At 40.4% G+C, this 25309-nt stretch overlaps 1 protein-coding gene across 4 annotated transcripts; it reads left to right on the forward strand.

The window, feature by feature from the left end:
- Positions 1-15746: 15746 nt before the first annotated feature.
- LOC102045843 (3-oxoacyl-[acyl-carrier-protein] reductase) lies at positions 15747-23647 on the forward strand. 4 transcript variants are annotated; one of them, XM_055701028.1, is made up of 6 exons: positions 15747-15939; positions 18927-19068; positions 19635-19755; positions 20232-20368; positions 20994-21128; positions 22519-23647. In XM_055701028.1, the coding sequence occupies exons 2-6, from the start codon at positions 18927-18929 to the stop codon at positions 22695-22697; spliced, it is 714 nt and encodes a 237-aa protein (XP_055557003.1). In that variant the 5' UTR covers positions 15747-15939; the 3' UTR covers positions 22698-23647. The 4 variants fall into 4 exon arrangements, with proteins under 4 accessions (XP_055557003.1, XP_055557006.1, XP_055557004.1 ...); XM_055701031.1 differs by having other exon boundaries at positions 15784-15939; positions 19638-19755; XM_055701029.1 differs by lacking the exon at positions 15747-15939 and adding an exon at positions 15966-16246.
- The last annotated feature ends 1662 nt before the right edge of the window (positions 23648-25309 follow it).

Below are 25309 nucleotides of genomic sequence, written 5' to 3' on the forward strand. Positions count from 1 at the left end.
TAGATGCTGATGGATTAGACCTGCCTCCAAATACAATCCGCAGCTGGAACAGCTAAACCCTTCCCCTAGAGAAGTCTCCTAGACACTGATTTCTGTGGGTGAGAGACTTAGTTGATCCATTTTAACAGCTGAAGACCACTTCAATCAGAATCAGTCTGATAAATTAATTTTTGTTTTGTTCCTTTTGCTATATCCAATCTGCAATGTGCGAAAGCCATTCAAAATGTAACATAATGAGCATTTCATACATGCCTATCAAATCATAGCATTTACACTGAAAATTATATTAGTAGATGTTAGAAGGTACTATTTGTCTGTTCCTCCTACTATACACTTTCCTGTCAGCTGTATTGTTTTGCTGAAAAGAGAAGCGGCAAAATCAGTTCTTAAATTCTCTGCCATTTGTACTCAGTGGAGTAAAGACAATTTAAACACGGTAACTTTATCCATGGATTTCAAGTATTCACAGTTATAACTAGCTTGTAAAAATTCCTCTTAGCACATGTAAACGAATAGCACTTGGCTGCACTCTGCAGCCAGTTCTAGCATCCATATTATGCTTCAGTTTACGTGGCATGCAGAACCCAAAGGGCTTCCGATGTTTGCATCTAGTACTCATTTAGATCAAAACCAATTTATAACATATGTCCAAACACCAGCTACATTCTCATTTCAGTGTGGTGGCCACAACCTGTACAGCAGCGTAGCGAGCGGAAATTTGGCTAGCACAGCAAGAAAAAATACACTTTAATTACACAGGCAGAAAAATGTCAGGGTTTTAAAGTACCCATACAGGTGGTTTGTCCCTGCTGTCTTAGATGGAACCCCATTCCACAAAGCAAATAGACTTTGATTCCCCCCCACCTTCCCTTCCCAGAGAGGAAAGCAATATAAGCCCTTAAAATATCCAGACTCTTTGGCATTATAACACATGGTTGGACTCTCAATTACTGCAAATCAGTGCTACTTCATTGATTTCATTAAACTTTGCTGGCATACATTGAATATGCCCCCTACCGCTAAATAATGAAAGAAAATATCTCATCTGCCCTAGAGGAATGAATATGTCTGAAAGAAACTGAGCTGGATGATTTTTGTACTTGGAAAATACAGAGCTATTTGGGTTGTGTTATCCTTTTCTCAAAAAATGTGTGTCCCACTGGTACAGCTAAGGCACTAGATCAAAAGATGATGTTGTTTAGCAGCACTGTGAACCATGGAAGACTTGCTCACTTTTCAGTCAAACCTATAAATTTTCAGATCCACAATTGCAGAGTAGGCTTTGGTTTGCTAACAGCTGCTAGCCCCCAAAATCTTTTGTGGTTGGTTACTGCTGTATTTTCTCATGGTTTATCTGTGGATGCTTGGGAGAGAAGATGAGTCAGCAGCAGAATGACTTGAAAGTGGTCATTGACTTTGTTCTCCACAACAAGGGACGTGCCCTAGGTCAAATTTCTTATTTCAGCTGGTTGAACTTCTCAATAAGCTGAAGAATGCTAGCTCAAAAAAGTTTACAGTTCAAAGAATTCTTCTCCACTCCTCTGGTAGGCAATCTCAGTGAGTCTTTTGAATACACACAGATCAGGAAAATCTGCTTATTTTTTGCTCCTTATCAAAGGTGTACTTTATGCCTCTGTCCAACTTCTAAGTTTATAGTATGCAAGTAACCGTTTTCCCCTGCTTTTCAGTGAAATTCTTTGCATTCAATAATTTAAGATCTCTGGTACACAATATAGCTTTTTTACAAGGATGAAATGTAATAGCTTTTTAAAATAAAATAATACTTGGCTTTGTAAAGATCAGACTTTTCATTGATCATAAGAACCTTATGCAAAGAGATGAATGTTTTGAAACTTGTAACAAAATAGATACTCATCCTCCCTAGGCATTCAGTATTCTTGATTACTTGCACCTAATGGATGGGTATTCCTTAGTACTGAATTGGTGATTACTGCCACAGAATGTTAGGCATAATGCTCAGAAAGCTGGAGCGTTGCTGTTGAGAATGTCTCCAGTAAATACGAGACAGAGATCAAGAATGATATGACCTTTGAATTCTGTCTGAAAAACAAAGACTGGTTCAGGACCAGTTTTTAGTGGTCCAATTGTGCATGCCACATGCCACAACTATACTGCTACTTGGAGGTGTGCTACAGCTGCAATCAAGGAAATATTTCTCGTTTTTTCTTTTTCTTACAATATTCCTTGATAAGGAAATCCACGTTAACCTGATGTCAAATGCAAATAAAATTTGTCCGCAACTGCAAAACACAGCAGCGCTCTTGTAATCTGGTTTCTCTGATTTGGCAATGTTAGTGAACACTTACGTAATTCAAGAAAAATTAAAGACAAATATAAAATTCTGTGGGTAACATTTCTCAGCTGTTCCCTGCAGCACAGGATCAGCCAGGCCTGAACACCAGCTTCTGACTCTGGGAAAGTTGCTACAGTTCTCTTAGTAAAGATTGACATGTCAGCAGTGAATGTGCCAGCAGGGAACGGGTGGGAGGAGAAACAGCCCTGTAATTAAAGGGGTCAGTGAAACATCTGGTCCAACCACAGCTATTTGTTTTTTTGACACTAAGCTATCCCTTTAGTACATGATGCTAATGCTCCTCTCCCACAGTAAGCCGGTGAGGTTTGTTACTGGATGTGACCAAGTGTTTGGATGTCTGCGAGATGAGGACCACAACAGAACATAGCTAGTTACGTGTCTGTGGGGCTTCTGTGGTGACAGCTATATTGCCAGAGCCCCCACGTGCAGGCACAGTCTAGGCTGGCGGCAGGAGCTGCTTTCAGAGCTGCAGAGCAGCCTCAGGCAGCTAAACCCGGCGGTGAGAAGCTGCCTGCTTCCTGGAGCAGTTGCATCTCTTCAGAGGTCATGCTGGTGGAAAATGATCAGTCAGTAGAATGGGTCTGTCTTTGAACTGTAACATATTTATGTTGGGAAACTTTTGTTGTGTGGACTCTGCGTAAGCATGTTACTGATGAACGAGACAACGTGGGAATTTTTCCGTGTGCTCTCTTAGTACTTTTGGCGATCTGTGTAACAGGTTTTAACTGTGGAAGTATCACGCTCTCAGCTGATGGTGAGAGCGTACTTGCATAGCTATGATTTAATTAGTCTACAGCCCTGTTTTTATGGAATAATGGCTAAGTCCACCAGTACAAGGAGAATCTTTGTCTAGTACAGGAACTAGTTTGGAGAAAAATTAGCAAACCTGTACTTTTGAGCTTTTTGGACTTTATCATCAGATAATGCTAGCAGAGGCTGGAACTCTTTCTAGTTAGTGGTGTGTCTCTGAAGAGCTGCCTGCATGATTTCTCTATTACAACACTGTCAAAAGCAACGTTGTCAAGGAAATAGTATTGTTTTCAAGGGCAAATGCTAGAGTCTGGTCAACTTCTGGTTAATGTTTTTTTATTAAAAGCTTGGGTTTTGTCTGGCATTGGAAAAGACACAAATAGAAAGCCCATGTTCTTATAACTAAAAGCACTACTGACAAATCTACATAGGTTATAGCTGGCTTATGTTATCTTCCTGCTATATAAATATATATATTATGTTTATATATAATATAATAATTTATATTATATATAAACATAATAGAATGCTTTTGGAAGAGATACTAGATGCTGAAATAGTGATTCCAAATATAAAAGTCGTCCCTAAGGCATGAATGTAATGTCTTGCTTATAACTTTAAATTGCTTTTTTATAGCTAGAACTAGCATGTCTAGTGGCTAATTATAATGTAGCCTGATGTTATGCCCAGCCACCTCCTTCTCTGTCTTTCTCACATGCACCACTTAACCTCCTAGGCCTTCATTTCATAAAGGTGTAAGTGCATTGGACTCTTACTAAACAAAAAAAGTGAACAAAAAAATGTTATTAAGCACTTCACAGAACAGGAATGGATTTGAACATGATATTAAATGTGTGATGAGGTATTTTGCTGAATCATGGAAGGGGGGGTCCCCTCTGGACCATCCTGGAAATAAACTAGCATAGTTCTAGGAAAAATAAAGCAATGTTACTTACAAATAGAAGATATTTATACTTTTTCTAATCCAGCAAAAATAAATTAAATTGACATTTAAACCTGAAGTTGATTTCTTGGGTGCTGTAACTTCTAGATATGAGGGGAAAGTACAGCACTTTGGAGAGCTGGGATAACATTTTCTATTTTCTAGTTTGAGATTTAATGCCCTGGAATACTCTCTTTTCATTCCTCCCACATTGTGCATTAGTCACCATGACTGATTTGGTATAGTCCTTTGGTGTGTGCAGTGGGAGTTTTAGGTGCTTGTGAGTTTTGCTGAATCAGGGACTTAAATTATGCCTTGGACCATGCTTAAGCAAATAATCCCAGCAACTTCAGCAACTGGATATTTTAAACAGGTCTGCTGACACTGGGAGCAGTGCACGTCTCCGCTGAAAGCATGTACAGAGAAAAGGCCTTCAGTGGCTGTAATTGGGCAGCTCGGGACATTGGATTGAGACTTGTTCCAAGAAAACCTGGCAATGCTGACAAAAAAATTGATCTTTTTATGCACGTCCAGTGTTGGTTGTGTGGAGTCTTACCTCACTACTGCTGGAAAACTGCTGAAGTCTAGGATGAGAAATCTATAGATACAGAGTGAGCAATTAAGAAGGCAAATGCTTTCTCTTTGAGGAAAGGAAATAAAATGCTAGGTGTAAGCTGGACATTGGATCAGACGTGTTGTATAGGTGCATAGGTTTGGTTTTGGTGGCAGGAAGGCAACATCTGTGGTACCTGGGGGAACTACTTACCCAAGCTGTGAAGGAAAAGTAAGCTGAATGTTACCTGTGCTGACAATTTGAACAATGAACATTCAAAAGTGTGAGGTGGGAGAGGGAGGTCCTTTTCCAAAACAGATGTGGGAAGCTCTTTACTTCAGAGTAGTGTGTCCAAAGTATTGCAGTGTGTGACACTAGAGCATTTTCTTTCTTCCATTCTTTGCACTTTTTTTCAAAAGGAAAGCATTCACATTGGGGAAAGGAAATAGGGAGGTAACTCTTAATTCAACACCTTACAGGCAAGCTAGAGCTGGAAGTGTATCAGTGAGGGGGAGCACTAATTCCAGGTTGGTACCAGTACCAATGCTACTTATCAGATGAAGGAAGGACTGCAGTAACCTGACAAAATTACTGTGCCTAGGAATTGAATGGTTGCACGCTATTAACTAAAAGATTTGTGGTGACAGGATGTGGTAAAGGTATGAAAATTAAGGCAAGTGTGTAACCTGTGTGTGTTAATGTCTGCAAAAAAGACATACCTTTCAAATGATGCTGTAAAAAGAAATTAGGACCTATAGCATTACATCACTTTGTCCTCCAAAGGAAGATACGTAGATGAATACTATGGCATTAGTATCTGTATGGCTGTAGCTGCCATTAAGTGTTCATGTGGGTGTTCTCCTGAAAGAACTGAAACATGCTATACCAGAATAAATGGATTTTATTATAGAAAACAGCTGATTTTACAGAAAACAGAGCAATAGATGGAGTTGTGATCCAGGCTGATGATATCTTTGGTTTGCCTAGAAATTTTTCTGTCAACTTGTGTGTGCTTTGCATAATGCATATATATGTTACAAATAAACCCATAAAATTCTTTCTTCTGAAACAGTTATATCTAGAGGCATGAAAGATGCAAACAGCAGTTGTGAGAGAGCTTTAGTCAGATGGTGGAACTGAGCTTTGTTTTGCATTTTTCATTTACACGCAGGTGTAACTCTCCCAATTTGGAAGCACTTGGAATGCTGATACCATTATGTAGCATGCCATCCTGTATGCTTTTTACTTTTGACAGAAGAAATGAACTACTAATTTACTTGCTAGGCTGACAAAATACACAGAAGTGGTTAGTATTAGTGACAGCTGTGATTTCCCCTGGTATAAAGATCTTCAGATGTGCACTGCTTTTTGAGTTACCATGAGTAGAATACCTACTGCGTCCTGCCCTTTATAGCAAATACATTTTATCATCAAATGAATCTCTGCATGGCTGCCCTGCACATGCCAAGAGAGGTTTGTTAGGAACTGCTACCCAGCAATGTCTTGTCTTGCCTTCACATAAATTTGCCAGCACAGACAGTCCACACTAATTCCACATACGTGGTTTTTCTCATCCCTCAGGGAGCAGTCTGTCTTATCAAAAACAGAATGACCATCTTGTCAGCGTAACAGATTTATTAACTTACAAGGATCTTGTTTTGAAACGTCCTGCTGTGTTGTAATGTTCCAGATGGCAAAACACAAGAGCATGGCAGCAAGTCTGTTTGTTTACAGCATCCCGCCTCCCCGCTTCATTGACTGACTTGTCTTTGCCATTGTAATTTCTGAGTGTGGCAGGTAAAGATGTCTTGGAGCAAAAGGCTTCTATTTACAGCCAAGTAGTGGAATTCAGTGCCTTATTTATTTCCCAGTGTATTTTTTCACTGAAATGCTTAACAAAATAGCAAGCCTAGGTTAGTTAAAGCTATGAGGGATGTTGCAACTGGATGCAGCATTACAACCAGAATGGGTCATAAAACATTTTGCAGAGGTCTGCTACTAGAAACAGCAATGCATTGAGTTGAGAAAATGCAGAGAGGCTGGTTAAGGTCAGTTGACACAACATTACCCAGTTTTTACATGGGAGAAAATTTACCCACCGTTAGTCCATGTGTTATTCGGGAGATGGTGTCCTGCTGTCTACTGGATGTGGCCTTACTGGGTTTTTCCTTCCTATCCCATTTGGTTGTCTGTTCTCCCTCCCTTTACTCCCTGGGCTATTTTCTGAAGGATTGCAACTTGTTCTTTTCTCTTGCATTGCTGTCATCAGGCGATGGACCAATGTGTCATAAGTAGAATTGCTTTAACATGTATTTATCAGCTTGTTTATTCACATTCATTTAACAGCTTTTGAATGTAAATGCACGTTGCCACAAAAAAAAAAAAATGTTTTCGTAAAGCACTTTCTTATTCCAGCAGACGAAGGTCTAGCAGTTTTAAGTAAATAGGATAAAACTTATTTGAAAAATTACAGGAAATACAAAGTTAATGTCAAATCTGTTTTTTTAAACAAGGAGGGGCGGCAGTGTGTGGAAACTCCCCCAACCTTCCCTAATCTATTCATTTTTCAGTTTCCCATGAAAAATCTCATTGAGTCATTCCCCTAATAAAAGACTATGCCTTTCCAAATGGAGTTTAAGGCCAGTATCTGGTAATTCAGTTTTTGCAGGTACAGTCCTCTTTCTACATTAAGGCCGAAAAGTGCTTCCACCAAAAAAGACAGTAACTGTAGAGTAGGAGATCTTTCCCTAGGGCTGTGTCAATATGGGAAATTGACAGCCATTAGCCTTAATTAAAGATGGGAGAATGGACATTCAGAATGGAAAAACTGACTTGGCAAGCCTTAAAAGAAACTTGGAGCATGCCCTCTAAATCTCAGTTCATAGGGACATCCTTCCCCTGAGAAACCTACATAGTCTATGGCTTTAGCATCCCATTCCCCTGCTAGATTTGTTTCCCGTCATGTTACTCGGGAAATAAATTTGGACCATAAACTCCTGGGAACAAGAGCTGTCATCTGTCTTTATTCTCTGAAATGGCTGGCATGTTCTTAGTTGTAGGAAATTAAATTATAAACAAAATTTAACCACTTCCTTTTTTTCTTGTTTGGATCATCTATAAATACATTCTTTCTTTCTTTCTCTTTTTTTTAAAGTGGTGGGCATCATGTGATGTTAGCTTCCTTAAACACTCATATTCCAGTGGATTTAATGAGCGTTTGGGAGCCAGATGGCATACCATATTTTTTTCAAAACATTTTAAAGCACATGACAGACAATTCATGTTGACAGGAGGGCTTCACTGAGGTGTCTGTAAAGAAAATGTGTTACTTGTTACTATTAGAGCAGAATAATTGTTTATGAAAGGCATCCTCAATTTCAGCAACGATTCAGTGAAGTAAACAGAGATGAATTTTGCTATGTAAACACTGCACACTCTGCAGAAATTTTACCCACTTCTGTAGGTTGCCTAAAATAATTACAATCTGAGTTGAAATGCATAATGCAGTGTGGTATTATGCAATGATAGTCACTGAATTCCAGATTTAGACAGTTTTGCCTTCAGTCTTCAGGCAATATTATGGAAAAAGCTATGGCTGGAGACAATAATGATGATGCTTCTTCCTGTAAGTTGGACAGAGAGAAGCATTCTTTCTCTTTTTGTCTACTAGGAAGAGAGAAAAACATGGCAGGAATAACAGTGTAGAAGAAGGAAAAGACATAAAAGCAATGGACTCTACTGTTCTAGTTAAGACTGGTTGGAGCTGCAGGTACAGCTTGACAATGAACCTTTTGCTGCAGAGATTCAGCTGGGAGGAGAAGCCAGCTATGCGGTTTGGGGAAGATAGCAGGGTCTTTGATAAAAGCTTGGTCTGCCCTTACGTATCTTCTCCAGTTTAGTAGCTAAACTGTGAAAATTAGGAGGGAAATACTATCTCAAACCTTCTCAGAGTATTCTGTGTTTCAATTAAATAACTCTGTGAAAGAGAAAATGCTAGCTTTTCTTTAAAAAAAAATCCAACATAGACAAATGTACTTCATTCCTGAATTTTATTCATTATTTTTTTCTGTGTAATTTTCAGTGCTCTTTAGAACTGCTATTTCTGGCAAATGTATAGTTCCTTAAAAAAAAACCAAAACCCACAACACAAAAGGACCCTACTCAAGCAACGGTATACGAGTTTTGCATCTGTTAAAAGAACTGACATGGGGAGAGGGAGAGAGTGTTTCTTTTGTCGAGGAAAAAGAACATGATGTGTAGAAACTGCATAAAGAGAGGCTGCAAGTGAGGATAAAAACAAAAAAGTACTTAAAATATATGTGAATTTTTCCTGTTCTGGAAAAACAGAACTCAAAACGGGCTTCTGTAGCACCCTACAGCTGTATCAACCTGCATCACATGTCTTTGAATCCAGGGAGTTGTTCATAATTTTTGCATTTTCATAGCAAATATAGTCATAGTGTGGTAAAATACGCAACCTTCTAGACTGATCTTCTCAATCAATGGTTTTCTTCCTCACCTTGCGGTAAATATTTGTCTTTTCTATAAAGTAAATATACAGGATTCTTAACAAAGTTCCCTTCCAGAGTTTAAAGACACTGGTTTGTGCCATCCTGGGTTACTGGAAGCCACGCTGTTAACTGTGTGTCGTTGGGCAGGAGTGGTTACCAGACCTCTCATAGAGAGCTCGTAAAGAATCAAGTAGTAGAATCTCATAAACTGTGCTCTTGAAAATCAAAATCTATGAGGAATTATTATAAAATAAAACTGTCGAAATAAGGTATGCATAACCAAACATTATTTGATCTGACATGGTCTGGTGTGAGCAATAGTTAATTCTTTCCAAGGATGCTAATCACTTCTGATGATTTTTGAAGGAAGTTATTCACTGTGATAGATAAATTAAAAAATGGTGTAAGCAATCAGCTAAAAATACCTCTTCTCTTCTGTAATAACCTAATTCCCACATCATTAAGCCAGCTGATTGGGTGTTATTATGATTTACTACTTTACTGGAAGGACATACAACAGTAAGGGCTTCTGTATGTCACAAAGAGATGAAGTCTTCAGCTGCTCAGTTAAGTACATGAGCAGGATGAAATGTCAGCAAGTATTTCTGTGAGGAGATGCATTGTGAGACTAGATTTATTTAGGACCATCTGATAGAAGAAAATTGAATGTTGGGAAATGAGTTCCTTGAAAGCTCTCCAAGTATTACTGTATGTGTTTTGGGCTGCAAAATGGGTAACAGCTGTAAAGAATATTGTTTTTGACATTTTCTGTAATACTGGTGAAGATAAAGGAGGTGAGCAGTGTATGAGACATGAGTGATTGTCACTATCGCCATCACAGTTGCCATTTATTATGGACTGTGTTCAACACTCATTGCTGGCAAACCATCAGCTGAAGTTTTGCCAGTGTAAGTCCTTATGTTTAGGGTCACAGCTATTTGCAGTTATGGGGGGATGTCTACATGGTCCCTTGACTTGCTGCTTTCTGTCAGTAAGTAGATGTGCTACATTAAGTTGGCATTCCTGTACTCAGTAAATTTGTGCCTCATTAGGGCTAACCTTGAAAACATATTCATGGTCACATAATGAACATACGCTAAAATAGGTGAGGCTGTAAAAATGGTTTCATGCTTGTGGATATGCCTTCAGTTTCCTAGTTCAAACAGCTTTTGGTCTCTTCATAAATGTTACAAATTTTAAAGTAGGTATTAGGAGGAATCATGGAAGTATTTCACTTCTATGTGTCTCAGGTCTGCTGTTTCCTGGGGGCTAATTACTGTGTTTATAAAAACAAAGACTTTGCTTGTATTAGAGCTTCTCATGGGAGGGGAGGTGAAGGACCAACTCATGTTGCTTATTAGCTGTTTTACTGTTCCCGCAATATAGGCCGTTAGCTGAATATCCTAGCCTAATGAGTTCAGTCCAGATCATTAGGTAGAATGTTTCCATCTTTATTCCCGACCCCCCACCTTCTTCCTCGCTTCTTTCTGTCTTTGCCTCCTTCTCATCTTCTCCCAGCGTCCCGCTTTCTTCCAAACTAATTTTTCCCCAACAAAACAAACTTTAGGACACAGCACGTACAGTGCATTAAATAAGAGGAAAAGCAGTAAATTGGCAGGAGACTGCATCGCAGGACCAAAGTGGGCAACAGTCCGGACTTGCCCATACCATTGGCGGAGATTCAAAATCTGAGACTCTTGATTAGTGAAGCATTAGGGCAGGAAAACCTCAACACTTTCTCCATCTTATCGGGAGGAAATTTTGGCTGTTTAGAACTTTTTTCTGTTAGTCTTCATGCTGAGAGTGTTTAGGAGCTAAAACCCAGTTACTGTTGCTGAGGAATACTTCTCAAAAATACTTTTTTTTTTTCCACCAGCAACTGCAGTAATAGTGAAGAGATTTTTACATAAATAAGTTAAATTCTTGAACTGATTGGCTATGGATCTTACTTCGCAGCTTATATAAATATGTAGTGAATGGGTGTAGGGATAAGACTGTGAAAGGCAGAATGGGGAAGTTAAAACTGCATCAATACGTGAAATAAAAACAAATTATGCAAGGTCTTGAGTGGACTTTTGTAAATGGCATTTAGATATTTTTAAGTGCTGTTCCTGAGACTACTTATTTTCTGTTGAGTATATTAGATACATTTTTAAAAAAATTCCCTGTAAAAGAACACAAGGAGACTTATTCAGTCATGAGTTTTCAAATACTTCTGCAACACTCTTGGATGTTATTGTACAAGACTTCCGGTGGATATTCCGAGCGCTTACAAAATAAGCAATACACAAACAATATCCTTTCTATACAAAATGGTCATGGGGACTGTTGGGAGTGAGACACGTCCTTCTGTGGTGCTGTCAGTTTTGCTTGTTTTCCAAATTACCTTGCTGGGAGATGCTGACTGCTCTGTGTGACGCTTTTTGCAGTTTTGAAAAGCTGTCTAAAAGGTGCTGTACAGAAAGCCGTGAATTTCCTCCCTGGATGGCTGAGCTGTTTATTTCCTCCTTGTTCCCAGCCCTTGGGACTTACGAGCTTAACAGTGGCAGTGCAGGCCTTAAATGAGGAGTTGGGCATACGGAGGGAGGCAAGAGATGCTGAGATCTTAGTTTCCATGTCTTTGGTCTGAAGTCCACTGACACACAGTAGGAGTGACCAGTGCCTGTGATCAGACCAGAGCAGTGGACGGAGGCTGAATGTGCAACAAATATTTCTTGAAGAGACTTTCACAGGGGTGGGTGATGGCAGGGTCGTTTTCTTTTAATGTCTAAGGTGCTGCATGGCAGCACTGAAAGTGTTCCATTTTAGCCACAGATCGAGCAGCAATAATACAAGCTTCTCTCTGTTGCCTCCATGGCGCACCTGACTTCTCACTAGAAGCAGCAGCTGTTCGGTGACTGCACTAACTTAATCACGAGCCTCGTGCTGAAGTGTGAATAATACTAGTCATAGTGGGGAAACCTGTTTAGGCAGGAGGATATGAAAACATTAGGTAACTTGGCAAAGCCTCTGATGGCTTTGTTTTGTTCTGGGTTTTTTTGGTTTGTTTGGTTTTTGTTGTTTGTTGGTTTTTTTTTAAGGGGAAAGACTTTTCACAGGGGTACTGGGAATAAGTTTCTTCAGAGGAAGGAGTTTGTCCACGTATCTGTTGAAAAAGTACATCTACATTGTACAAACCCCCTTCATGTTGGCATGATAGAAGTTCACTCTCAAGACACAAGAACAAATATTGCAGAGGTTTTGGCTAGTCTAGAAAAACAAAACAGACTGCAGTGTCATAAAAAAAAGAGATGACTTCAGAGCAAAAGTACAGTAATTTAACCACTTACAAATCTGAACTGGTGTGGTTGGGAAAAGTTAGTTAGCCAGTCACAAAATACTGGGAGGAGAAGGGAGTGTTTTTCTGTCGTACAACTAGATGATTGGCTTTTCCTTAGGAGATCATCTTGGGCTTTGTATCGCTTGCCCAGAGGCTGAGGCCGTATCAAAGAGATTTGGGAATTGCAATGTATAACTTGTTAGTTATATAATTCATATACGTGTATGTGTGTATAATGTGTATATAGTAATTAGACCTGATTTTCCGCAATGCAGATCACAAGTGCATATCTGAAGAAAAGTGTAATTTAGGCTTGGCAGGAACAGAAAGAATCAGCAACCTCAGTTGCCCAGGCAAAGTAGAAAATGGCGAGGAGCCCTGATGATGGTGTTCCTCTGTGGTTTAGAGGAGAGCTCGCCTCGAACGAGGAGCCTAGTCCAGTTACTCTCTTTTTACAGGAAGAAATGCATAGCAGTGTATTGACTGTGTGACCTGCCACGCAGTTATCATTTGGCCTAGAAAGAAGGAAACCTCTTTAAACTAGCTTAACTGTGTTGTAGGTCTGTGACTCCTGTATCCCAGGTACATGCCCTCATCACCAGACTTGCTTAACCTAGAGAGGTCATTTTTAATATGCCAGTTGAAAAGCAAAATATTTTCTTGATTCAACTGTTGATTTCAATAGATGCTTAATCCCCAAGCTCTTACATCTCTGGACAGTAATCATCTGGCTGTAGTATTAATTCTCCTATATGTTGTTCCTATAAACTGAAACCGCTTCAGATTGATGGTTTGACGATGAATTGTCAATTCACAATTGACAGTCTTGTTCAATTGTGAGAAACTGTAGTTAGTGACCTTGTTTCCAGTAAGATAGAAGATTTGTAAACAAGTTTTCTTTTAGCCAAGTGCTCCAACCAGCAGGCTTTTGTTTAAAATACAACTGACGCATACATGCAGTTGCTGTGTCTCAGGCCTTACACAAAAACCCTGTAACATGGTAGGTATTCTTTCACAAGCAGTGTAGGGAACAGTATGAAAATGCTGCTGGACCTTTGAGCAGCGTGACTCTTTCATGTGTGACACTTGGCAGAAATTTATGAGACCACAGATTTGGGCACCAATGTGGTTAATGATTAGCACTCAAGTTCCTTTATAAATCTAGCCTCAAATCCAAAACTAAGAGGAATTTGAAATAGCGATACAGGGGACCTCAGTTACAGAAACAGCTAGTGGCCCCTGTTTTGTGACATTATGCTTTGCTTTGCATTTTATGCTTTTAGATACATTAAATACCCTTTCCTGTTCGGGGATATTGTCATTTCCCCCTGTTAATAGAGAAATGCTTACTTGAAAGCAGGATCTCAGTTCTGTGGAAGAATGATTGTAACACTTTAAGAAACGAAACTGAACAGGTTCCAAATGTGCGTTTACATGGTCATGCAGAGAGCTGACAAGAATTATTAGCCTGTAATTCCACATTAATAGTAAGGTGGGCACAATAATGGCCAGTATTAAACTAGCTGTTGTAGATCTGGACATGACAGATGGAGCAGATCTATCAAATCAAGTGTATGTATCAGCTACTGCCCCCCAGAAAGGGGAGGTACTCAGTATGATACCGATTTCTTGCTTAGACTCCACTAGCTCATCTTGCTTTAATGGGACATCAATGTGAATAAACTGGCTCAGATGAACTCTGCTTAGACTATCTGATCTAAATAGTTAGCCAGGTATCTGGAGGAAAAAAGGCTAATGTCACTTTGGCCAGGGAATGAGCATACATCTTGTTTTAAACACTCAGTTAATGAACAAGAATTGAACTTGTCAACTTTCAAAAAGGGTATTTTATTTTCTCAACAGTTTTAGCAAAAATAAAGTGAAACTCATGCTTACTCTGTGTCAGCGAAGTCCTAACAGTACAGCAAAGGTGAGCTTTTCTTAGAAGGATAGGTCAGCTCTCTGGATGAGGACACAGGTTGCAAATGCGTTAGTTGTAATTAATAATGCGATTTTCACATAAAATCTGCCTGCTGCTGTCATCATACAATACGGTGCTCATAGTTACTCTCGCTGTAGTATACATATCTTCAGAAAACATGCTGTATCACTAGGACAATTCCCCACACCCCAGTTATTTTGCTTATATGTATAACTTGAAGAAAAAAACCACCATTTTCCCCTTTGAATCCTGATCCTTGGTTATGCTAGAGACCAAGAGTCTTGGTCAGAGATTATTTTGAGTCACAGTTTCAGCTCTCTATGCCTTTTCTTATTCCACCACTGGGACCTCTGGCTTGTCAGAATATGGCATATTCTTGAAATGTCATTGGATCACAAAACGTCATCTACTCTTCTGAAAACAGGACCAGCTTGCAGTATAAATATACTTCCTAAAATTAATATTGCGTAACAGCTTTTCTTACAGATGTTCTTCTGATAGCAATGCCTAAATCTGCTTTTCCTTCTATATGTAAAGAGTGATCCGTAGAAAAAGAATCCTACGTGAATCCAGGTAATATTACTAAACTCTCTACAACTCCCCTGAAAACACTTGTAATCTGAAATCCTGAATTAACAGCCTTCAAGTCAAAAGCAAGAACTGTACAAAGTTATACTCCCACTGAGCTCGTAGAAAAACTCCAGCACAATTTTGACATGTTCATTTGTGGAAGCTTTTAATTTTTCTTAAAAAAATTCAGAAGTGTTCTCTTATACACAACTGTGATAGGTTTTATTCTTATTTCTCAAGTGAAAAAAATTTGGTCAGTATATGTGACTTCCGAGTCCACAGAAACCCCCCCAGCACATCATCAGACATAAATGTGAACAGCATTACTGTGAAAGTGTAGCAGGTTTTTGTGTTAGTTTAATTGCGTATCGTGAAGCTTATTTTGGTTACTGAACAGGAATTCACAGTTGTTTCTGTATTTTGGGTTTATCTATCTTTTTAAGTATTTCTGATTTAACTCAGCTGGTATAATGATGCCTCACAGGAGACCCTATGGATTTTTGGACAAGTAATGTGAAAATGAAAGAGACTAAATCCTTATTCATCTGCTTGTATGCATCTATGTGCGAAACACCTTTTTGTGCGAGGAAGGGGAACTGAGGGCAGGACAGGGCGCTCCCCTGGAAAGTGAAGCAGCTACTCTGCGCCCTATATACGTTCTGGGAATCATCACAAGTGGCTATGACGGGTACGGTCTGGGAACCTACATGTAAAACGCAGCTTAAACCCAGGAAGCGTAACACGAAAGCAGAGGGGCCTGCCCCTACGGGCGCTCCGCGGAGCAGGAGGCGGGCACTGGGCTCACACCCGTTCCGCAGCTGGCCCCGCCGTGGCGGGTCTCTCTCGCCGCTGAGACCGGCCCATGTGCGGCGCTCCGGCCTCCACCGGCTGCGTCCGGCGCCGCATGGGTGGTTTTACCTCAGTTCGTCACGTCGCGACGCCTGCGCTCACCGTCAGGTGCTGGGGCGGAGGAAAGCCCCCGCCGGGCAGGCGAGCGAACGGCCGCTCAGAAACCGGCAAGTAAACTGGGACGCACCGAACCGCCCTTTTTCCGTCGTCCCTTGCGGCGCACAGCCCCCCGGCTTCGCGGGCGGCGGGAGCGCGGCCCGGGGTCGTGAGGGGGCGGGGGGCGGCCGCCCTGCCACCGTGGCACCGCCACCGCGGGCGAGACTACGCGTCCCGGCGTGCCCCGGGCTCCCAGCCGGCACCGCGCCCCGCTGTGAGCCCAACCGGCGGGCCCGGGCGGGAGCCGCGCCGAGGCGCACCGCCGCCGCAAGCCGGCCTCTCCCGCCCTTCGCGCCGCCCCGCGGAGGAGGCGCAGGGGTGAGCGCGGGACCGCTGGGCGCCCCTGCGGCCACCGGGCGGCCGGTGCCTCGTGCCCTCCGCCCCGGGGCCCCGCTGCGCGCGTGCGCGGCCGCCCCCTGGCGGCGGGCGGGGCGGAGGCGGCGGCGGGGAAGGGGGGGGCGCCCTCAGCCGGGAGGGGCTTCGCGAGTGGCGGCCCGGGGCGGAGGAGGTTGGTGGGAACCCGAAAAAGGGGGGAGGAAGAAGAGGTCTGCCGGGAGGGGCAGCAGGCCGTGCCTGGGGGCCGGGGCTGGGGGCAGCAGCGCGCCCGGAGGGGGCCGATTGTCGCGGGCCGTCGCTCGGCAGCGGCCCGGAGCCAGGCGGCCTGAGGCGGGCGGCAGCGGCGCTGCGGGGCCTGGGAGTCACGGGGACGTGGTCTGGTGTGAAGGAGGCGAAGGGCCGTGGAGGGCAGAGGTGGTACAGGTGCTCGTTTGCAGTCTGTGGAGACCTGGGAGAGCCTGTTGCTCAAAAGATACGTGGTTTTGCCCTGACTTACTTTGGCCAGGGAATACGGGCTTATTACTCCTACTGCGGGTTTGTTCCCTCCCAAGTAGCAACTCCAAAGAGTATGGCCCTGTTGTGTTAAAGTACAAACCGCACATTGCTGCTGCATTGGAACGATGCCTTACGCTCCCTCTCTACGTAGTTAACAAACAAGCGACTTGGCTATTTTTTCTGCGAACAGTAGAATCACTGCGATTTTTTCCTTTCTCAAGAGAGACAAGGAAGGGTTGAGTCATACATTTTAAAGAATTTCTCTCCCCACAGGCAGCTTTTTGGGACCTTTGTAGCTAAGAGTGTTCAGAATTCTCTGGAAAATACATACAGGTCTGACAGTATTTGTAGACAGTGTAAGATGGTTCACTTGACATTGCTCAGGGGTAGAGGACTTGGACAAGATGACTTGCAGAGATCTCTCCCAAGTATATTATTCCACATTTCAAATAAAAGAGTAGGCATACTCAATGCTGGTAAGAACAAAATCGGAAGGAGGATATCCTGGTATGACATTGCTGCAACAAGTAGGCAAGAACTTACAAGAGTTGTGGTAACTGTAAAAGAAGTCATGATGGCAAAGGCAGACTGAGATTTTGCTTTTAACAAAAAAAAAGAAAAATTACCAACAAAATACAGGTTGGTTGGCTGTGCTTTTAGTCTGCTAAGACAGTAAGAGCTGTAGTTACTGGCATGCAAGACTCCTTGATTCATCTCTTCCAGCTACCTAGTGAAGACTACCCAAAAGATTAGTCTTTCTGGTGAGGCAGTGGTGCCCGTTTTTATCACCAAGGAATTGTCTTCCTGCAGGTCACCTTTATGTACGTGTTCTGTGCAAAGGGCTGCCACCTGAGGTGCCAGATCCTCTTCCCGCTCCTGGGAAGCTGCTTGCAGCTTGCCTGTGGAAGCAGACACATGGGCTGATTTCAAGCACTTGTGCTTACTTTGTTGCAGTCAAGGACTGTATCAGGCCCTGTAGCAGAAAACCAAAATCATTTTGCCAATGTATGAGGTGATGGTGTCCCTGTATGCTTAACACTGTGCTTTTCTGGTTATCACACATCAGAAAGGGTTTAATACACCTAAATAAGGCAAAGAGTAGGGTGGCAAGATTAAGAGCTTAGACAGTCTTTAGTGGGATACAGAATGGCTTCCATACGTATATGAGTAACTCAATAGACTTGGAAGAGGATATAGCAGAAAGCGTAAGATACAGAAGAGTAAGCGGACAGTAAGGGGAACGTATGAGGATAAATGCATAGTATTATCTAATCAGAAGGCAAATTAAGAACAAAAGGAAGTATTTTTCCACAAGTAATAAAACTCATTGTCTCAGGATGTTATGGTGACAGTATAATTGGGTTCAAAAAGGATTTATTTAAATGTGTGGAAAAGAGGTTCATTACTATTAGCTTGGATTCTTCCTCCGGTTCAGGAAATCCCAAAAAAGCTGATTGGTTTCTAGAGGTTGGAGAATAAAAAAAATTGTTCTACAGAAGTACTTTCTTCTTACTGTCCTTCCTAAACATCTAAGTTAGCTACTTCAGAATAATTTAATGTTTCAAAAGGTGCTTTTTTTTTTCTTCAGAAGCAGAAACAAAGAAAAGCTAGGGCTAGTGGTAAAGCGTAGTATTAGGCAGTGTAACTTAGTATGAAACTATTGTAAATAAAGTAGTATCAACTCATGCTCACTGATGTTTGCAGTGTGGTTGTTCAACACGGATACTTGGGATGGAGTGAGACCTTGAGGCTAAATAACTTTAGTACAAGAATAGTGCTTCCAAGAACAATATAATTGCAACTAATACTGTTGGCTTTGAATAAAGAGCTGAATGATAAATTGTGGCCTTTTTATATATAAATCACGTATTTCATCAACTGAACAGTTATCATAACACTAGTATTGAAATGCTAGATTACATACATAATTTTTTGCTAGTTCAGAAATCATTAAGAACTAACTTGCATTTGTATAAGTGGTGTCTAACAGTGCAAGTTTGGGGGTTTTTTGGTGTATACAAAATAAATCAGTAATTCTGTAATCTGGTAGTGCAAAATGCTACACGCTAGTAAGGGCCGCGATGTTGACAAGAGCAGTGGTTATTGTCTTGCTATACTAGACCTGAAAATTCATGGTGTATTTGCAATTTGTGAATTGTTTTTGCAGATGGGCAAGGTTTGCGCCATTTTTGGAGGATCACGAGGAATAGGAAAAGCTGTTGCAGAATTACTGGCACAGAAAGGCTGCCACCTGGCGATTATTGCTAGAAATCTGGAAGTAGCTCAAACCACTGCACGTCGTCTTGGTGGTAAGTGTGCTGCTTTGCAGTTATTTCTTCACTGTCCTGTGCTTAGGTAACCTGTAAAAGTCGTGAGTCATTGAATAAATCTCATTGTTTAACTAGATGCAAATGAAAATAAAGGCTGAGAAATTTGAAAGAAAAGCTGTATCAGTACAATTTTATTTTCACAAGATTCTTTTGGAAAGTTAAGTGTGTTACCTATTCTGTCTGCAAGATATGAATTATGAGATGAAGGGAATTGTTCAGGGTCACAAGGAGGTGGTATGAACTGAATCATCCTTGGCTCCTGACCATGCCAGAACTGAGACCAGCCTACTCGTGAGGCATGAGCATGTTCATGCTGTACTTCTGATTTCAGAAGGCCAAAAATATAAAACAAGAAATTGTCACGTAACTAATCAATACAATACTTGAAAATTGTCCTTATTTAATTCTCTGGAGATTAAATGGGTTCCTCAAGCTATAACTAGTTCAACATCTGTTTTTACAATTGAGTTATAAATTCTGAAGAAGGTTTATGAATGTCATACCATCGTTCACTATTGTTATGACATGCCTTTATTTCAATACAGCAGGACACCTGGCACTTAGCTGCGATGTATCCAGCGAACAAGAAGTCCAAAATACTTTTGAGGAGATGCAGAGGAAGTTAGGTCCTATTGACTATTTGGTTAATGCAGCTGGGATCAACAGGTTAGTTACTTGTTACGAAATTATATGTAATTCTAGATGACAACATCTTACTGTAAGGTACTAATGGCCTTTGCGTTTAGTAAGAGTATTATTAATGAGTACATCTGAAAACAGTGTTAAGCACTCACCAGTATTTTGTTCCTGATGACAGTAGAATTTTAACAGCATTCCAAGTTTATGAGTTCCCACTCTACTCCTCTTTCTTTCACTTCTTCCCCCTGAAATGGTACAAAACAATGTTTGATACCTCTCTGCAAAGAAGGCTTTGTTGCCAGAAGTATAGCTAACTCTTCTCTTGCTATGTGTCATCCTTGCAATGTCATCATTTTGAATGCTAGAACATATATAGAACCATATAAATCCCTGTGGCCACAAATCCCCATTAATATTCCATTCATCGCTCGTCTTTTATTAGGAGAACGTGATCACTGGGGTTGTTCAGTGAGTTCTTTTGGGTTTTTTGGTCTGTTTGTTAGGGATGGTTTGTTACTGAGAACCAAGACTGAAGATATGATAGCCCAGATTCACACTAACCTTTTGGGAACAATGTTGACATGCAAAGCTGCTGTAAAAAGCATGATTCAACACCAAGGAGGTGCTATTGTTAATATAGGTAAGTTGCTCATCTAATTCAGTGGAATTCAATGTACTAGTTTTCTAGAAAGCCTTAGCAGGTGTAAGGTATTGAAACGTTACTTGTCATGATTAACTTTCTTTGTATTTAGACATTCTGTATTTAGTGTTTCTTTATGAATGCTTATTCTTTTGTGTAATTTCAGCAACTTCTAAATGTAAAACTAGCTTGTTTCAGTAATAAACACCTCAGTTTATATTTTATTGAAAAAATAATTTTACTATTCTTTATCAGCTCTTTCAGTAGCTAACTCTACTAGCTGCTAGTTACTAAGAATCAAATAGGTACAGTTGGTTTGTTGGGTTTTTTTGGTTTGGGTTGGGGTTTTTTTCCTGTGCGAGCATATGTTTTTAGAAAGCTTTTCATTTTACTCTCCTACTGCCTGTTGGTCAACATAATTACATGGATTCCACAAAAATCGCAGATAATTGAGGGATTTGCTCATCCCAGCGGTAGGCTATAAAGTACACTTAGTAATAAATATACTTTTAATTCCTGTTCATGTAATCTCATTTTCCATTCCAAATTTAAAATTACAAAGCTAGTACAAGGTTTCAAATTAGTCATTTAATCTTTTCTTCTCTTTGATGTTTCTTTATTTTAGGAAGTATTGTAGGACTTAAAGGCAACTCTGGTCAAAGTGTATATAGTGCTACCAAAGCAGGATTAGTTGGATTTTCACGGTCTCTTGCTAAAGAAGTAGCAAAAAAGCAAATTCGAGTCAACATGGTTGCTCCAGGTTAGTTTTGGGGAAATTGCTACACCCTTCACAATACATGCTTATCAAGAGTGCTGGATATTTGCTGTACTCTGAACATAACTTAAGACAAATTGCTATTATTTTCTTCAACTTTTGTAAGTAAATGCTTTTAATCTCTTTTTTTTTTTTTTTCAATTTAAAGTGTAATACACTCTTTTACAAAACCTTCAGTCTTTTTAAGGCAATGCTGAGAAATTTGGAAGAGTGTATCTACCTGTTCCTCTATCCATTATTACAGAATAAATGGTTTGTGTTTTTTTCTTTGTTGCTCCTTCAAAACCCTGCTGCCCTTGCAGATGGCAGTATTAGACCTAATAGGACCCTTGTCTCCTGCTAGGGGATGCTTATTTGTTATTAGGGAAATATGAAAGATTGCAAGAAGCTGGCATGAAAGTGTCCCTGTAGTAAAAGGAGAGAGTCTGGAAAGAAAGTTCTGTGAGGACAAGGCTGTGATTTCACAAGGTGGTCTAGTCCAAGCAAACAACTGCCCTGAGGCAAAAATCCCTTCTGTCCTTTCTGACTTTTTCCTTCACGGCTGTGTACTCTGCTGCTCACCTTGTGCTAGTTCTGATGCCTTTCAGACCTCTACATGAACCAGTTCAGCTTGTGAACTAGGCAGGAAAAATACTTTTTGTTTAGTGAACTAAGCAGCTCACAGAAGGGTCCAGAGCCATCATAAAGGGGCAGAGCTGTACAGTAGAAAGCAAAACTGAGACTTTCATTCTTGGTGACACCTAGAAAGCAGGGAAGATCAGCTGTTTGTGAAACTGTAGCTTATGTAAAGAGCAGTAGGAAAACTGAATCTCAGATAACTGAAGATTGTAAAGAAATGTCCTTCAAAAATGTCTAGAAATATTTTCTTCAAATGAATGCTGTAATAGAAATTATGCAAGTGCTGTCGTAAGTTCTAAAATATAATGGAAACACTTGCAAGCTGTAGGGATTTCTTGCCAGAGATTTTGTACTTGTGTTTTCATTGACAATGTTTTGGTGATATGAGTGTATTTTGTCTTTCAGAAAAGTGATACTAAATATGATTTTGGGACCCATTTTTAGTTACCTTTTTTTTAATGGACTTCCATAGATCTCTGCATTTTGACTATTTTTAGTTACCTTTTTTTTAATGGACTTCCATAGATCTCTGCATTTTGACTATTACATCAGTGCTTTCAAAACTAGATGTTTTATTGGTTAGTTAAAAAATTGGTCTTAGCTGTAAACCGATGGGGATTGACTTCTGAGACTTTGAAAAATGGTAGCTGATGCTGAATCCTAGTAGTAGATTTCACTTTGGAGGATTTCAGGGAAAATCCACTAGAGAAATTTAGTTGAAGGTTGGGTAACTCTTCAAATCTCTCTCCTCTCTTAGGCTTTATTCACACAGAGATGACTGCTCATTTGGAAGAAGATCAGCTAAAGAAAGCAATTCTCCTCGGAAGATTTGGAGAGCCTCATGAAGTTGCGCAAGCTGTTGTCTTTCTTCTAGAGTCCCCTTATGTTACAGGGAGCACGCTAGTTGTGGATGGAGGCTTGCAGCTTCTGACTTAACTAGTACCCTGAATAAGTTCCTACTTTAATGTCATGATGGTAATATAGAAATATATGCTAATTAAAGGGAGAGGGGTGGAAATCAGTTGAAGATTGATCTATGTAATTGATTTGATATTAATTAGTCAGAGGAGAAATTCAGCGGTGATAAAGTCTAGTGTGTATGTTTAGCTACCTGAAAGGGTCCATTTGGTATTACAAAGTCTGGATATGTAACAATTTGAGAAAGATCTGGTTTTGGTATGGTGTAGTTCTAAATAACATGCTGGTATGTTTTTAAAGCATGATTTTTTTATAAAGTCTTGTTTTCCAATCAGGAATAGAGTGGAGATTTTTTTTCTAAATACCATGTTATACAAAGGCTAATAAAGTGTGGAGGCATGTTTATTGGTTGGTAGGTATGATTGCATCAAGTTTTTCATGTAGGGCGAAGATTATGAACTGCAGATTTTTTTGTTCTTATCAGTTAGTCTCTACAAAGTGGCAAGGAGTTTCCTTTGGGTTTTGTTTGTTTGTAGCCAGCACTACAAAGCTCGGTGCTTCTGGATCTTCAGCATACCTGAATTGCCTTTAGGAGGTTTAATTATATGCAGGGTGTTTTTGTAAAGACAAAAACTGCTCAGTTCTGTTCTTGAATGTATGTACAGCACTCATTTAATCCAGTAGCACTTGTGTGTATACACTGAAGGACTGTGGTCATTGGAGTTGCTGATGCTGTATTCTGAGTTTGAGCTGCACGTACACTGGTGAACAGTACAGTTGCAGACATTGCCGCATAAAAGACTTTTCACTGACTCAGTAGTTGTTTAGAAAACACTGTATCACTTCCAGAGTGTGAAGTCAAGGTATTTTGCTCTATATCTTCTTGAACGCTTAGTTCAACTGTTATGTTGATGCTCTTTAATATGTATGTATAGTCAATAAAATAGCCATTTATTTTATTCAAAGCAGCTTTTGAAGCAGAGTAATTACTCAGCTGTGAATGATCCTGAGTATTCCTCTCTTGCTGAAAAATTACCAAAAAATTTGACCTCAGGCTTTTTCTATTGAGATCAAGTAATTTTGGGTAATTGATGTTTTTTATCATCTCTGAAGAAAACTGTGAATGTGGTTTAGGACCTTCACTTCTTAGATCAAGCGTTCATTGCATCATGATCCAGATGTTGATTCAGCTCTTGAAATTACTTCCCATCTTGGCACAAACCAAAGTACAGAAAGAAGAGATCTCACTGATGATAACTTTGAGTCTTTAAAGTCTGAGATTTCCTTCATTTGTGCAGCTGAGAGATTTTATCTTTGTGCCAGAAAAGTGCATGTTCAAGCTTCTCGCAGGTATGTATTGAGAAATAATACAAGGAATGGTTGTCTATTCAGGGGATTTTACAGTTGGTTGTGTAACTCACTTTGGAATATAAAATGCTGCTAAAGGTAGACCTTTCAGGAGTCCTTATCTTACTGTTATCTCTTTGTAGAGAGGTGGCGTTATTTGCTGTGAAAAGTTGTGTCATATGTGTCTTTGCACTGAAAATGTAATTGCTAATTATGTTTCTTTTTGATAGAAGGAATTGGTTGGACAATAGATCAATTTTTTCCGAGGGCACTGAAGGTGAAGACGGACAGCGGTTACTCCCGTTTTTACTAGTCAAGTAGTAATATGTCAGTAACTTGACTAATGCTCATACCTGTCCTTGGTATTTCACAGGCAAAGCCTGTGTGACATACCCTGACCAGAGGCCAAACTTAAAGAGTCTAGAAACAATTTCCTCTTAGTGAGTTCTGTCCCCCATTATTATTATCCCTTGTTTTGGTGGGGGAACTGTTAGGTTAAGTTATTAACAATGCCATTTTCAGTTTATATTTGTGACTAAAACCTGGAATAACACCCTCAAACGAATCTCAGCATGTATTAAATAATTTTTAAAAAATGGTGCAATACATCCTATGTTTTTATTACTGCTGTTGCTTTAGGACCAGACTGAAGTATTCGTAGCCTTAAAATCATATTTTTTAAAGACAGGTTTTTTCCCCCTTCTCTTCAAACTGGTAAATTAGAATGGAAAACTAGTTAAAAACCATAATCCATTTCAGTGTTTACTATGTACATCTACTCTAAGAAGTAATAAGCGTTTGTCAGACTAGGGTTCTGTCTGGCCGGGTGTGATGGCTCAGAAAGCAGAAGCAGAATGCGTAGGGTAGGTAACAGGTCACATGTGTGGTGATGCCTCCTTAGAAGACTTTTGTACCTCCAGCAGTTTGTGATTGGTATATTTGAATCTGCCATGTGATAGCTCCGGTTGAGGCCCGTGGGTTCTTAGATTTGATAAGACATTGCAACAGCTGTCTTGTGCTCTCTCGGTGGGGCATCTGAATTTGTAGACCTCCAGTATCCTGCCTGCCTCAGTGGTTTCTGTTTCAAACTGAAGAGTCGTATTTCTTTTAGTCGCTTGTTGCTGGAAAGCTCTTTTGGACTTTACATCGTTTTTGTTGTCCTTTGCGTTACTTTTTGAGTTTCTCAGGGAGAGAGGAGCAGGTAGAACTGCTTGCAGCATTCACTGTGCACTTACCTTAAAAAAAAGAAACCAGGATGTTTTGTGTCTTGTTTTATACTGTTT

Source organism: Falco cherrug, chromosome 1 (genome assembly GCF_023634085.1).
Source record: "Falco cherrug isolate bFalChe1 chromosome 1, bFalChe1.pri, whole genome shotgun sequence".
In the NCBI taxonomy this organism is placed as follows: domain Eukaryota; kingdom Metazoa; phylum Chordata; class Aves; order Falconiformes; family Falconidae; genus Falco; species Falco cherrug.